This window comes from Cryptotermes secundus, unplaced genomic scaffold (genome assembly GCF_002891405.2).
Source record: "Cryptotermes secundus unplaced genomic scaffold, Csec_1.0 scaffold462, whole genome shotgun sequence".
NCBI lineage: Eukaryota > Metazoa > Arthropoda > Insecta > Blattodea > Kalotermitidae > Cryptotermes > Cryptotermes secundus.
In genome coordinates this window covers 1,456,956-1,471,033 of record NW_019724744.1, presented here as the reverse complement: position 1 = coordinate 1,471,033, position 14,078 = coordinate 1,456,956, and the positions used below count along the sequence as shown (strand labels likewise).

Here is a 14,078-nt window from a genome sequence, read left to right as displayed (position 1 = left end):
CTTGTAAAATTCTCTTTCAAACTCTTCTCTGAACTCTCCCTCAAATTCAAAGTGGTACTCATATTGCACATTCTTGTATATTTGTTATGAGTTGCTGACTTCCATATTTCCTTCACCATTTAGTTAAAGAGAAGCTATTTGTATGCTTAGCACTAGGCCATGAAAGCATACAGTGGGTGAGGCAGTAAAGTAACATCACTAACTTCAGCCTTAAGATGTGACAAATGTTTCAAAACGCTCAGTTCCCATTTAAATGCTCACACAAAATGTTGCTGCAGCTTTCAAAACATTTTAAACGTGTGGCTCTAGAGGAAGAGTTTATAGCTTACTGCTGCTGCTGAGAGCCTGTAAAGTTATTTAGTTTTCTGCCGTCACTATGCAGCCTGACAAGAGAGTGTACACTTTTCATTGACTGGCAGAGCTTCAGGGTCACATAAATGTATTTATTATTGTAGGGGCCATGGTAGCACAAAATTTGAGAACCCATAATGTGATATGTACACACACTGCAGTATTTAACCAACACAATTATTATGAACAGTCATGAGTGGTCAGTCTTCTGTAAGGAGAAGTTAATAGTAAAGTAAACTTGTCCTTAATAAAGCAACAGGGCACAAAGATTATGAGGAAGTGGAGGTATAGGTCTACGTATTCTTAATCTTAGCACATGAATTAGAATGGTCACCTTTGTGCCCTAGCATTTGTACCCCTGGTGAAGAAGCCCTTGTAATCATTGGATAGGTGGGTGGATAGGCCCCACAGCTGGTCTGGACACTGGCTACATGAAAGATCTTTAACCTTGCTGGGAATCAAACCCAGTCATTCATCATGTATCATGACTCCTGAAACAATTAAATAAATACTTAAAAATTTGTCTTATTGTTTAAACAGGAACACTTGTTCTTCCATTATCAATGCGAGTCACATAAAAGTAGTTAGCAAAATAATTCATGTTTATGAAGAGTACAGTGTTCTTGCCTGTAATCCCTTGTGGTTCACCAGCAGCACAACAGTTTAGACAAACATATCACCTCAATCACCAAGCAACACCAGAGCAGAAGCAGGGACTAGCTGAGCCAACTTCTGCTAGTTGTCGGCTCTCTCTGAATAACACAGCATTACAACCCAGAAGACTGCTTTTCAAAGTAATACCTATGATAACCTCAAATCCAATGATTTGTTATCAGTCTAGTAAACAAATAAAAACCACAAATTCATTTCTTGTACCAATGGTCATATCATTTTTGGGGACACATACATGTACATTACATATCAGGATGATATTCTAGTCTCGTTACAAAATACAGTATTTCTACTTGCAACTGCATTGATTAAAATAAAAGAAATTGGCACAAACTGCTATAAAATATCCACATTATATTCTCAATGTTCTGGACAATGTTATTGGCAAGTAGTTGGACGCCCCTCAAGGCAGCAGATGGGCTCCTCAGAACTGAGTCCGCTGTATTCCCATTGCTGGTCATCGCAAATCCTGAAGAACAGTGCAGGCTGCAGGGTTACCACCATGAAAAAGATTACAACATATATTTTTACTTCTCTCTTAACCCAAAGGAAGAGTAAAACGAAATAATACTAGAGCAATGGAGTAACTGAAAACAGCTTAGTTTTGAAGAGTGCTGTCTTTTGGAATGTGACGCTACATAGTCTGGTAAAAGTTTACTGCCATTTCAGAGGAACCTCCTGCTTCCATCTGTAGGGTAGACCCAGCAGGTTCCTTAGAAACATCAGTAGCAGTCTACCAGACTACATAGCATGACATCCCAGAAGACAGTAATCCATGTAGTAGCTGCCATGAGAACCTCAAGTCTCAAGTGTTCAAGGTGGTGTACCATTCCTGGAGTAGTAGGGAAAAATAGTCCACTGTGTTGATCGAGATCTCCAGTATGGTGATTTGGGTCCATATTTCACAGCTGGAGCTTAAGGGTGAAACTGTAGGGTGCATCACTCACTTGTGGCACCGAACAAGTGGTGCGAGGTGCTCAGTTTTGAATCTCACCGGGCCACTTACTATCCTGAGTGAGATTCTTCGTGGTTTTAGTCAGTCCATAAATCCCACAATAGTACCTCACATAGGCAATCATGACTGTTCTGTTTCAATTCTTTCCAGTGTATTTGTCTGCCATCCTGCCATTCAGTGTTGTATAGTCTAGATACTTATAGCATTGTTAAATAACACAAAGCCCCAACCCACTCATTCGTGGTTACTGCAGTGTGCACAGCTTCAACACAGCTAAACCACGAAGAACAGAGGTACATACTGGACACCAGCCACAAAACATAAGGACAAGACCCAAATAGTGTGTTCACGCACGAGGACATTTGTTGTGAATGTATTATTTAGTGATCATCAGGACTATGTTCTGGGATCTGGCATCATATAATTCAGTAGATGCATACTAATGTTTGGGAGAAACCTGCTGCCTACATTTTCTGCTCCCAAGATGGAGGCAACAGGGTCCTCCAAAATGTTGGTAAGGTTGAGGCTGTTCAGTATTTCTTTAAAAAACACTGAATTTGTTTCTAAGTTACATAAAGAGATAAGCCATAGGATTTTCTTGACAAATTAACCAGGAATGTGAGATGCATGAGATTTTGCATTTTTGAGCAGAATATGGCCTCACAGTTCTGTGTTACTGACCTTGAAATCTGCTGTGGCTTCATGCACCATTTCACACAGCATGACTGGAGCCACATTTTCTGTAACTTGCACCTAAGAATGAAAGAACAGATTTCATGAAGACAAGCTACACTTGTTTTTGAGAAGTTGCTCAGCAAGTCAAGAAATTCTCCACATTTTGTGGAATCCAAAGCTCATTGCCATGTTCACAAGAGCTTCCACACTCTTCCACCCTATTTCATTAAGATCCACTGAATGCTATGCTTCTGCTTTGCCTAGGTCTTCAAAATAATCACTTTTCTTCAGGTTTTCTGAACAAAATTATGTATTTCTCTTCTCTCGTTTGCATGTTACTGCAGCAGACAACCAGTTGTGCTTCAGTTGCAAGCAGTGTCGGAGTCGTTATTAATGTTGGGCCATCCAATTTCTTTAAATCTGACTGCATACTAGATTAACTGAATAACGATTACATGAAACAAGATGTGAGCTGACTGTAATCTCCATGTTTATTAAACTTATTTATGTACAAATTGGCTACATCACAGCTCAAGCTGTTAGACCCTGTCTTCTCAGTATGGGGACTCAGGTTCAGACCTAAGTTTTTTCACATTAGATTCATGGTGGCTGGAATGGCAGTAGACCAGGTTTCCCTCTGGTAATTATCATTCCACCATTGCTCCCTGTTCATCTATCACCACCTTCCGAGGTGTGCAATAGCCCTGACCAGGCAGCACCTTATCATATCCTCATCTTGGCTTCATCCTCAGGCTTCATCTTGGCCTGACACTTGACTGGACACAGAGTGAGGAGGTTCATTTTATCTGCAAACTTAAAATTTGATTTTGCAGGTAAAAGGTAATTAAACTTCCGCCTGTGCCATAAAGGTGTATGGTGGACAGAGAGGTGAAGTTCCACTCCTTGGCTGTGATGCAAGGCAGCAATGAAGAGTACAGAGTTTCTGTCTGTGTCATTATTTTTGTTTCGAGCACAATGTGTTGACACACTCACCAGGGCAGTGCACATTGCCTTGCATGACTCCCGACCCTCTTTATCACAGGGCATGACAAAGCTTGGACTGTGGCTTATGATGGGCTCTTCTGCCATTCTGTTCCTGAACACACCACAGTGGCATTCATCTTCAAACCTGAAACAGAATGACACACCACACTGTCACCCTCTGTCAGAGAGGAAAGGAGGAACCAGGATGCAAAAACAGGAAGTTCTAATCCCATTTCATTAACAATTGTATGCATGTGAAGATATCAAATACATATAGAATTTTTGTCTCATAAATAAGGATAGATGGGAAATTAATACTAAATGGGATATTTTGTATGTGGATGGTACTATCCTGGCATCTGACTGGAGGGACTGAGGAAAACAACAAAAACTTCAGGAGATCTGTGTCACGGTCGAAATTCAAACTCAGCACCTCCTGAATACAAGGCTAGAATGTTACAAGTAGTTACTATAGGATTCTGACGATGGTGTATAACACACTGATATATTGGGTTTCTGGACTTTATCCATCGTCCTAGTTTTTGTTATCTTAAAAACTAGGACGATGGATAAAGTCCAGAAACCCAATATATCAGTAGAATGTTACAGCTCTGTGAATCCCAGTCTGCTTCTGAAACAAACAGTGTATGAGGGTATGGGCTAGAGTTGAAGCTGCAAGGCTGAGGTGAACAACGCCCATCTTCTGGGATGTGACATTGTGTCATCAGTGTGTAGAATATGTCAATCAAGCAAACAGGAAGAAGCAGGTCGCTCTTTCTGCTTGATTAGAATAGTCTTTGAACCTGAAGATGGAGGCAGTACATTCTCGACATCGGGTACCAGTCTACACAACGTCACATAGCCATGACATGGAACCTCATACCCAATATATCTAGCATTGCTGTGTAGCCAAACCCTTTCAAGCCTTGAATGCATTTTTATATAGGGGCAGGAAAAAGAGGAACAAAAGGTAATAAAATAAAGAAGGCAAAGGATTAGGAGGAGAATAGGGAAGGGATTAAAAAAAAAGTGTAAATCATACGAGGTGGGGGGAAACAAAGTGTCGGAAGGGTTGCAAGATTTGGCGATAACTAGTCCGTGCATATAGTACATTACCCATGCTCTCTCATACACGCGTTTGGGTCGCTTGAGGGCGTACTCTTTGCTTTCCTGAACATATACCTCTACAGCTTTATTTTGGTTGATAGTCTTTATAATGTACAGAAACTGAATGAAAATCGTTAGAACAGTATTGGAGAAAATCGCCATTTTGTTTTCACGGGACTCATCTGAAGGGCCTCCATTTTTGGAGCTGGAATCCTATCCACCGGGCACCGACCTATGCTGCGTAAACTTGAATGCCGAATAAGAACAAAATCCATCGAACCACTGAGGCGCTAACAAGGCACATAAGCATGCATATACACAAACAACATTCCAAAAATCACACTTTCGTATTCAGGGGATCTGAAAACGTCTTAAACCCGTCAAAATTTCGAGATTTTATTTTTCTTCCCACAACCACATTACTTTCTCGTGTTGCGTATATGAGCAAGTACAGTGATGAGTTTGGAACACTTACCCACTAATTGGCATTATCACAGTCATTATGATGAGTGCAGCGAAGTAACTGAAGTTCGTGTTCTTCATGTTAGTCGGGAGCGTCCGGGAGAGTCTGTAAAGAAAGTCAGTAACTGCAACTACACGCCATGTCGGAAAATGCAAACCGTAACGACTAATTTTTCTTGCTCATTGGTGCCCCCTGGGAGAAAGAGGTCAGTCATTCTCCCCCCCTCCCCCGGAAGTTTAAAAAATCACATTTGGAAGGAAGAAAGATACACAAATTATTAGTAGCAAAAAATTTATAGTTACGTGTTAAAAGTTATTCTTCTGTCCTGAATACCCTTCAGTTGATCAGAAAAAAAAAAGGTCTGAAAAGTTTTGAACGTAAATTTGTAACATCTTTGGCCCCTCCCCCATGGAGAAATTCGGGCGACCCCCGTGGTATTATCGGCCCGAAAATTATATAAATTAAAACAGAATCCGTTAAGTTTCAATCACAGCACTGCTACACGATACAAATATAATTCACAGAACGAACTTACTTCATTTTCAACTAATAAATATGGTTTTAGAAGTGCAATTCCTAGACCGGCAATACAACTTACTTACCATTCGTCTTACGTTAATTACTGTGACATGTATATCCATCTACAGAGAAAAATGTATGTTGTAATAAAAACGATATCAGATCCGCTTTATATTGCCCCTCTTTCTTTTGAATTTTCTAATTTGAATGGTAATTTGTTAAATGATTTTTATTTTCATGGATTTGAAGCCGTGTAGTCCATTGAAGCCCAACCCACGTTTCGCAGGAACATGTCGTATCCATTTTTAGCTTTGGTTGCTACATGCTTTATGCTGGTTTCTTGCTTCTCACCCTGACATGTTCCGCCGAAAGGACTTCAACCGCATACATGGCACTGTCCCACATAGCCACTGCGAGAGCCCCAAAACATTACATTTGTTACACTTTTACAGAGAACACTCGTTCTGCAAAACTGAACGTGGGGATTCTACTCGATATGTGTTGTGACAGGAAGTGCAGCGTTTTGCCCAAGCCTCTCGAATTTAATTTCATGTGGTACATAAATTAAATTAAATTAATGAAATTAAATCCAGGATTGCCATGGCAAAAGCTGCATTTAGCAAGAAGAAGAATCTTTTTACCAGCAAATTGGACTTAAATTTGAGGAAGAAACTAGTGAAATGCTACATTTGGAGCATAGCTCTGTATGGGGCTGAAACATGGACACTTAGGGCAGTAGATCAGAAACATCTGGAAAGTTTCGAAATGTGGTGTTGGAGAAGAATGGAGAAGATCAGTTGGACCGATTATGTGAGAAATGAAGAAGTGTTAATTAGAGTCAGTGAGCAGAGGAATATCCTACATGAAATAAGAAAACGGAAGGCTAATTGGATTGGTCATATTTTACGCAGAAACTGCCTTCTAAAAGAAGCTATCGAAGGAAAGATAGATGGGCGGATAGAAGTGACAAGAAGACGAGGAAGAAGACGTAAGAAGATGCTGGATGACCTTGGGGACAGAAGAGGATACTGTCATTTGAAGGAGAAAGCTCTAGATCGCATTAAGTGGAGGAATTGTTTTGAAAGAGACTGTGGACCTGTCGTCTTGACAGATTACTGATGATGATGATGATGATGGTACATAAAAGTAAAAAGGAAAGGTATCCCTGCAACAGGCCTTGGCGGCCCATAGGGTTGTGAGATGTTGAGGTTCCCACATTTTCTAGACAATCGACTCATAGATTGCGGCAAGGTTGTCAGCCTTACGCGCCGGCCGCCCTTTACCCCCAAGAATATTCCTGGTACTCATTTCTGTTAGAGGCTGAGTCGACCCCAGGGCCATAGTGCGGCTGGAAGGATTAGGTAAATTCTCCCTTATGAGATTCTGCCAGATTGATCTTGAATTAGACAATCTGGTTTGCACTTCTTTGGATTTCGCAACAAACTTTTTTTTTTCGCAGAGCAAGGTCGTCAGCCTTGCGTCCAACTCTGAATCTGGAGGACCTGGTCCGTATATTCCGTATACTCTTATGAATGAGATTCCAGACTTATATCTATTGGCTACCGGAATATCTTCCCCCAGGGTAAAGCTGCAGGGGCGTGAATCTGACCACTCACGTCCAACCTAAAGCAGAGATTCAGAATGCTTACATTAATGCCTCTGCTGCCCCACACGTTTTCATGGCGTGGCGCTTAACTATGCATAGGCACAACTTTTCCTTTTTTCCTTTATCGACTGTGCATTGAAAATGTACATTATCTTACCTAAACTTCACGAATGAGATTTCAGAACCAACTGATGAGGTAATATTTCGTAAGAATAAGTCGAAAGGCCAGATAGCGAACAGTAGTGGCACAAAATCACCAGACAAGCATAAACGTATTGTGCTATGTCTGCTGAAAGCCTGAATTGTGAAGCCGACAAAGGCAGCCGTTGCTTGGGAACGGCTCTGTAAACACATCCATTGCTAGGCAATAGAGGGTGCATCACGTAGCAACTGGTTGCCTAGGTAACAGAGGCGCACGCACAGTGGAGGAACTAGTTTAGGCTGTGTTTTCTGTGCGATCCGTGTCCTCCAGGTTGGGGGAATCTCGAATTTGAGGCAGTAAAATGTCACGATTCCCCGTCAGTCGGACCTGAGAATGACTGCAATGGCCAGGGACAGCAAGAATTGTACACTGCAGACCCATCCTGTCGTCACAGAGGATGTTACATAGGGACTAGCTCCACAAGTGTCCAGTTGGAAAAAGAAATTACTGGTCGCGATTCTCAAGGGGCTTGTCTCCAAGACAAGCTGATTGACGACATACCATCAGTCGTAAAGTGACTTTGATTCTATAAGCTTCACGCACTGCCTGAGAGTATAACTGGGCCACCCTGCTCCTTGGGACTTAAATACGGGGACCTGGCCTTCCAGGTTTAGGGAGTATCGAATTTGAGACAGTAAGATATGGTCATGAGTCCGGCGAGACTCGGACTTGAGTATAACTGCACCGGCGAGGACCAGCAACAATTGTAAACGACAGATCAGCCCTCTGTTCCGCCCAGCATCAACAAACCCGCAACTGTCTGCCAGTAACAAAAATCTGGTTTTGGTCCCCATATGGAGCTTGACACAAAGACAGACTGGCTGACTGACCGTCAGTCGTAAGATAACTCTTACTTCGACTTTGTAAGCTTCACGCCCCGGCCGTTTTACTGCCAGGGAAACAGCCCCCGGTAAACATTAGGTAGGAAGATGGGTGGGCCGCCGAGCCGGTTTGGAGGTTGTGGAGAATAGAATAACCTGTTCTCCTGGACCCCAATTTTGTAGCCCATGGCCTAGCCATTGTACTGACTGAGCTGTCGCAGCTCCAGAATGACAAGAGAAGCTTCAGCAAACTATCTTACAACTATGTGCAGCACGAAGACACACGAATTGAATTCTGACTTGCAGTTTCGTAAATCAGAAGTTAACATATGAGACATGGGTTCTAACAGCGGTTAGTATTTAGACTGTGGTCTTCTGGAATGTGACGCCGTGTGGTCTGGGGGATAAGTACCAGAGTTCCGGAGGAGCCTGCTGCCTAGATCTTCAAGGTAGAAGAGTGTTAGTCTGCCATGAACCCTGTTCAGCGAGTTTCCCCAAAACGTTGACACCAATCTGCCAAACTACACGACGTCACCGAATTGGCTTGCATAGCGGTAACGCTGTTGGCTCGTACTGGGGCGATGTTGGGTTCGAGTATCGAGCGGCCCACCGGCTGAAATAAACGCTTTTTTTTTTCGTGGATTTCCTCATCCCTCCTGCAATTGGCGACATAGTATCTCGATTTATGTTACTAATGGTTCCTTTCAAATCCATTTGTATTCATCATTCATCTATCATTGTATCATTCGACGCTATATAATCTATATACCGATAGCATCATCAAATAAACGGCAATAAAAGACGACGCAAAATACCGTTTCCCACAATGGGAGCTGTGGCCCCATGGGGAGGCCAGAGGTCTCCTGAAATTTGGCTTATAACACTGATCCTGAATCATTTTTAAAAAATGACATTAATTACAAATATTCAATTTCATATATATTATTAAGATTGTTAGTAAATTTCTTTCTTTCAAATTACTAAATCACACTCAAGTCATTTTCATAGGTTGGGGCCTGGGCGTTGGGGCCACATGGAAGATGTATTGAGATATAAATATTTTATCAAGTGACTGCATCACTTTATGTGGCTATAGAAAATTAATATTATGATGGTGCACTATTTAATTCAGTTTTGATTAAAATAGTTCTTTCCTTATATGGTCAGAGGAAGGAATAATGCATGATCTTGGGTAATCAGCTTGAGGTTGGTCATCAGCAGGGCCCAGATTTTGATGACATGTCATCTTTTTTTCCTTGTATCCTATGCGATGCTCTTAAATATATAAATCTCGGATATGAGCTGCTGGTTACAGAAATGTAAATTATGTAGGTAATTTTTTGTCATTTTTTGACATTTTTAGGTTTAACGTCATTTTTTCATTTTGGGGGTAATTTTGTGGTAAATTTTTTGGACTTTTAAGGGTATTTCTTGTCATTTTTGGCCATTTTAAGGAATTTTTCTTCATATGTTTTCTGAAATGTGAATAACATGGAAGCGAATTGTTCTTTCTTTTCTCCTTTAGGTCATTTTTCTGGATTTTTTCAGTCATTTTATAGGTCATTTTTTTAATATTTTCAGGTCATCAAAATCCGGGCCCTGCATATTAAATTTTTGGGTCATATTTTAGGTCTTTTTTCTGGATTTCTTTGGTCATTCTATAGGTCATTTTTTAAATATTTTCAGGTCATCAAAATCCGGGCCCTGGTCATCAGTGTTGCAGAGACTGTCTTCATCTTCATCATCAACAGCAACAGTAGTAATCAAGATTTAGGCTGTTTAGCTTGTTCCAGCCTGAAATACATCTGAACCATCACATTCAAAGTGTTGCATGTCAGCCGTTGCAAAGGGTCAATACAGGTAAATCTGCTTTGAAATCATCAGATTCAGCATTCTTGAAATATGATCTACCCAGTTTTCTTTCACTAATCTTGAATCATCTGTGGCACGTGGTAGCATAGTTGGTTGAGGTACTGTGCTACATTGTGGAAGGTTGTGGGTTCAAGTCCCGATGAGATGGTTTTTTTCAATTGACCTAATCCTTCCAGCCACACAATGGCCCTGGGGTTGACTCAGCCTCTAACAGAAGTTAGTATCAGAAATCTTCCTGGGAGCTAAAGAGCAGCCGGCATATAAGGCTGACAATTTTACTGCCATTTGTGAGCTGATTGTATAGAAAAAATGTGGGAGCCTTGATGTCTCACAACCCCATGGGCCTTCACAGCCTGTCACGGGGATAGCTTTTTTACCTAATCTTGAATCATCCATTTAAATAAAAAGTTTCTAATTCTTTCCTCATATCGTATTTTGTCTATAGTGTGGTCTAGTGCATTACTTCTGGTTGTTGATTTAAAGGTTGGTATATACTCTTATTTATGTGAAGAGGTTACAAACCCCTACCAAAATCCCAGCCTACAGGGCCAGAAACTCTGATTACTAAGCCCTCTCCACCACGTAAAGGTGATAACCCATGGGAGGGATTTATGATCAAAGTGACACAATTCAATAATTTAATAATGTAGAACATGTGACACTTGGGATTCTCATGGTAGTAAATGTAAAGATTATGATCCTTTGGGGTATGATGCTACCCAGGTTGGAGGATACGTATCGATGTTTCAGAGGAAAATGCTGCTTCTGTCTTGAGGACAGAGATGTATGATTTCTGTTATTTCCTTGTACTTTTACCTAAATGTATGGAACAGACTCCTTCACAAGATAACAACTGCTCAGCTGGTCAAGGATTTCTGTACCTTACACAACCTAAATAATCATTGCTGTGTTCACAAAATCCTGCCACTGGACCTTACCCTAGACCAGTCCTCATCCCACTCACTTCTTGTTACTTTAATAACTATTTTAATATTATCCTCTCATCCATGCCCAGGTCTCTTAAGTGGATTAATGTCTCCAGACTATTTAACTGAAACTTTGCATGTATTTCTCATTTCCCCATGCCTACCACATTTACCAAACACCTCATCCCCCTTAATCTGATCACACTAGTAAAATCTGCTGAACAGTAGTCCACAATGGTGAAGTTCCTCATTACATAGCCTTTTCTAGCCTTGATTTGTGTGAGATTTGATGTAAGCATGGTAGAGACTATGAACAGTACTGCCTTCTATTATGTGACTTGTATAATCTGGTAGAAATGCGCTGATGTTTCAGAGGAATGTACTCCTTCCAGCTTCAGGGTTAAAGAGCAAGCAGAGTGAAAAGTTAAAGTAAAAAGCACAGTAAAGAGACTTTACCTTGCTTGCTGCTTTTATATTCTTTGATTAGCTTACTCTTGAATCTAAGGATGGAGGCAGTGCATTCCCCCAGAACATCAGCACACTTCTACCAGACTACAAGAGCCACATCACAGAAGATAGTGATACCCTATGATCTATGTTCTTCCCTTTGAAAGTGAGATAAAATGTCACGCCAATACAAAAGACATACATATCCACTCCTCCATATGCCTTCATGGCACAGTGCTTAATTAGTTAAGCACAGGGAAAATTTTGCCTTACAAAGACACACACAGACACACGCATAGAATAATATATGTAATGATTTTGCCACTTATCATCTATACTCTAGGTCAAACCAAGCCAGTCCTCATTCCTGACTGTTGATGATGGTCATGATGAAATTATAGTCATACATACATACATCAGCGTTTCAGAGCATTCACAAGTGTGCAACTGGCAGTGAATATAAAACTTGTCACACAACAGTCACAAGACAATCACAGATAAAATCTCTGAGACATCAATTTGACCATAATTAAAATCTAAACTGAATACCTCAAATAAATAGATACAATGTTACACATACAATAATACCAACAAGATAATTAGCAATACACAATAATTCTCCTTCCTTAACTTACACTTACACTTAATGTGTATATTCATGCCAACTGTGGGACATCCATCAGTCAGCATGCACTCCCCTTCTATTCCTAGACATATCATTCCTATGCACACTCTATTCTATCTTACGGTATTGTCTTCTGGGGTAATTCTTATCTCAGCGACAGTATTTTTAAAATTCAAAAAAAGAATAATAAGAGTTATTACTAGCTCAGGTAGATACGACTCATGCCGTGAATTATTTAAAAAATTACAAATATTGCCACTTCAGTCTCAATACATATTCTCACTACTTGTCTTTGTCATCAAGAACAGAAGTTGCTTTATATCTAATTCTGATATTCATGATATTAATACTCGTTACAACCACAATTTACACTTGCCTTCTACAAATCTGTCATCTGTACAGAAAGGAGTACTCTTTTCTGGAAGTAAGATTTATAACCACTTACCACTAAATATTAAAATGCTATCTAAAGATATTAAGCATTTCAAATCGTCATTAAAAACCTACCTTACAGAACATGCATTCTATAGTATTGATGAATATTACCAATTAACTTCCTAATGAATATGGTTCTTTTTATATTTCTTGCCCTTTGTACATTTAGATTAGTTGTAGGAGGTCTTCCCACTGTAAGTTCAATTCATTCATGTTTCATTGTCTTCATTATTATATGGTGTATTTGTTCAAACTGTGTTTTTGTGACACTGTTGTGCAATACTGTGTTTTGCTTTGTGTCTTTGATCAAAATGTGTTTTTGTGACACTGCTGTTATGCAATACTGTGTTTTTACTTTATGTCCTTATTGTGGTCTTTATGAATGTACGTATATATCATTATTTTATGTTTATATTATATTTGTATCTTGACAGGTTCTATATCCCATAGGTTGGTTTGACCTTGTATGGATTAACAGAATGCAAATAAATGAATGAATGAATGAATGAATGTCTTATCATTATCATGTTATGTTTAACAGTTATTTCTCTGTTGTTGAAACTAACCTGAATGACTGTGTAGTCAGATGAGACCAGTAGGTGCTTCAGACATTTCTGCTTTCTTATTTTATTCAAGAAAATAAGAATTAAGAGTTTTACCACACAGCTCTTATCTTCAGTTGGTGGGTAAACAATTTGAGGTTTGATATAATGAGTATAATCCAAAATTTCCATACTTAAATGGAACAAGTAGTAGTAGTATTAGTAGTAATAGCAGCAGCAGCAATCAACATCATTTTTTAATATCACAGGAGCCCTTTAGTCATTCATTCCTGGTACTTATCCCCTTGACCCATTGGTGAACTACACCATTTAGGCTTCAATGGTATAATACTTTCCTTGTAGTATGCAATAACCTCAGCATAGTTGTCTTTGTATAAAAAATTATTGAACTCCTTCCTGGTATTGTTGCCACATATTTTTTTACCCTTAATTACAATTCCAGTGGCATTATTATAATTGTCGTCCTCAGCGTCGTCATCGTCGGTCATCAGGGTGTGTTGAAAATGAATCGATTGAAGAGGAACAGTAGTTAACTATTTTACCAACTGGACTACCGACAGCTATGTTTAGTTAATTTGGCAATTACCCTATAGAGGAATACGTACATGAGTATAGTCAAATGCGACGTCTTAAAAATCATGCGTTTCCGGAGGAGTAACAATAAGTAATTAATATATTTTGCCTTTAGAATTTCGTTCTTAAACGTTTGATGAATTAATCCATTCATTTATGTGACATCATGGTGCATTATTTATTTTCATTATGACCCGTACTTTGAATTAAAATTATTAAGAAAGTAATATTTATATAAATTTACATAGTTACACGAATTTGGTGACGTCATAGGATGTAACC

At 39.7% G+C, this 14,078-nt stretch overlaps 1 protein-coding gene across 3 annotated transcripts; it reads right to left on the bottom strand.

Annotated features, from left to right (window-relative positions):
* Nucleotides 1–422: 422 nt before the first annotated feature.
* LOC111862864 lies at nt 423–13,743 on the bottom strand. Of its 3 annotated transcripts, XM_023848631.2 has the most exons (5): nt 13,227–13,743; nt 5,220–5,312; nt 3,647–3,782; nt 2,660–2,731; nt 423–1,509 (listed from the first exon to the last, which is right to left on the bottom strand). In XM_023848631.2, exons 2-5 carry the CDS (start codon nt 5,285–5,287, stop codon nt 1,402–1,404), a joined length of 384 nt encoding a protein of 127 aa, XP_023704399.1. In that variant the 5' UTR covers nt 5,288–5,312; nt 13,227–13,743; the 3' UTR covers nt 423–1,401. The 3 variants fall into 3 exon arrangements, with proteins under 3 accessions (XP_023704399.1, XP_023704398.1, XP_023704400.1); XM_023848630.2 differs by lacking the exon at nt 13,227–13,743 and having other exon boundaries at nt 5,220–5,393; XM_023848632.2 differs by lacking the exons at nt 2,660–2,731; nt 13,227–13,743 and having other exon boundaries at nt 5,220–5,394.
* Between the last annotated feature and the right edge of the window lie 335 nt (nt 13,744–14,078).

Bases quoted from the DNA above. Each gene is read 5' to 3' on its own strand.
- LOC111862864 (XM_023848631.2), bottom strand. From the start codon at position 5,287: ATGAAGAACACGAACTTCAGTTACTTCGCTGCACTCATCATAATGACT. The intron at 3,783-5,219 runs GTAAGTGTTCCA...ATTCTGTTTCAG, and splicing joins GTGATAATGCCAATTAGTGG to GTTTGAAGATGAATGCCACT. The intron at 2,732-3,646 runs GTGAGTGTGTCA...TTTCATTCTTAG, and splicing joins AGGCAATGTGCACTGCCCTG to GTGCAAGTTACAGAAAATGT.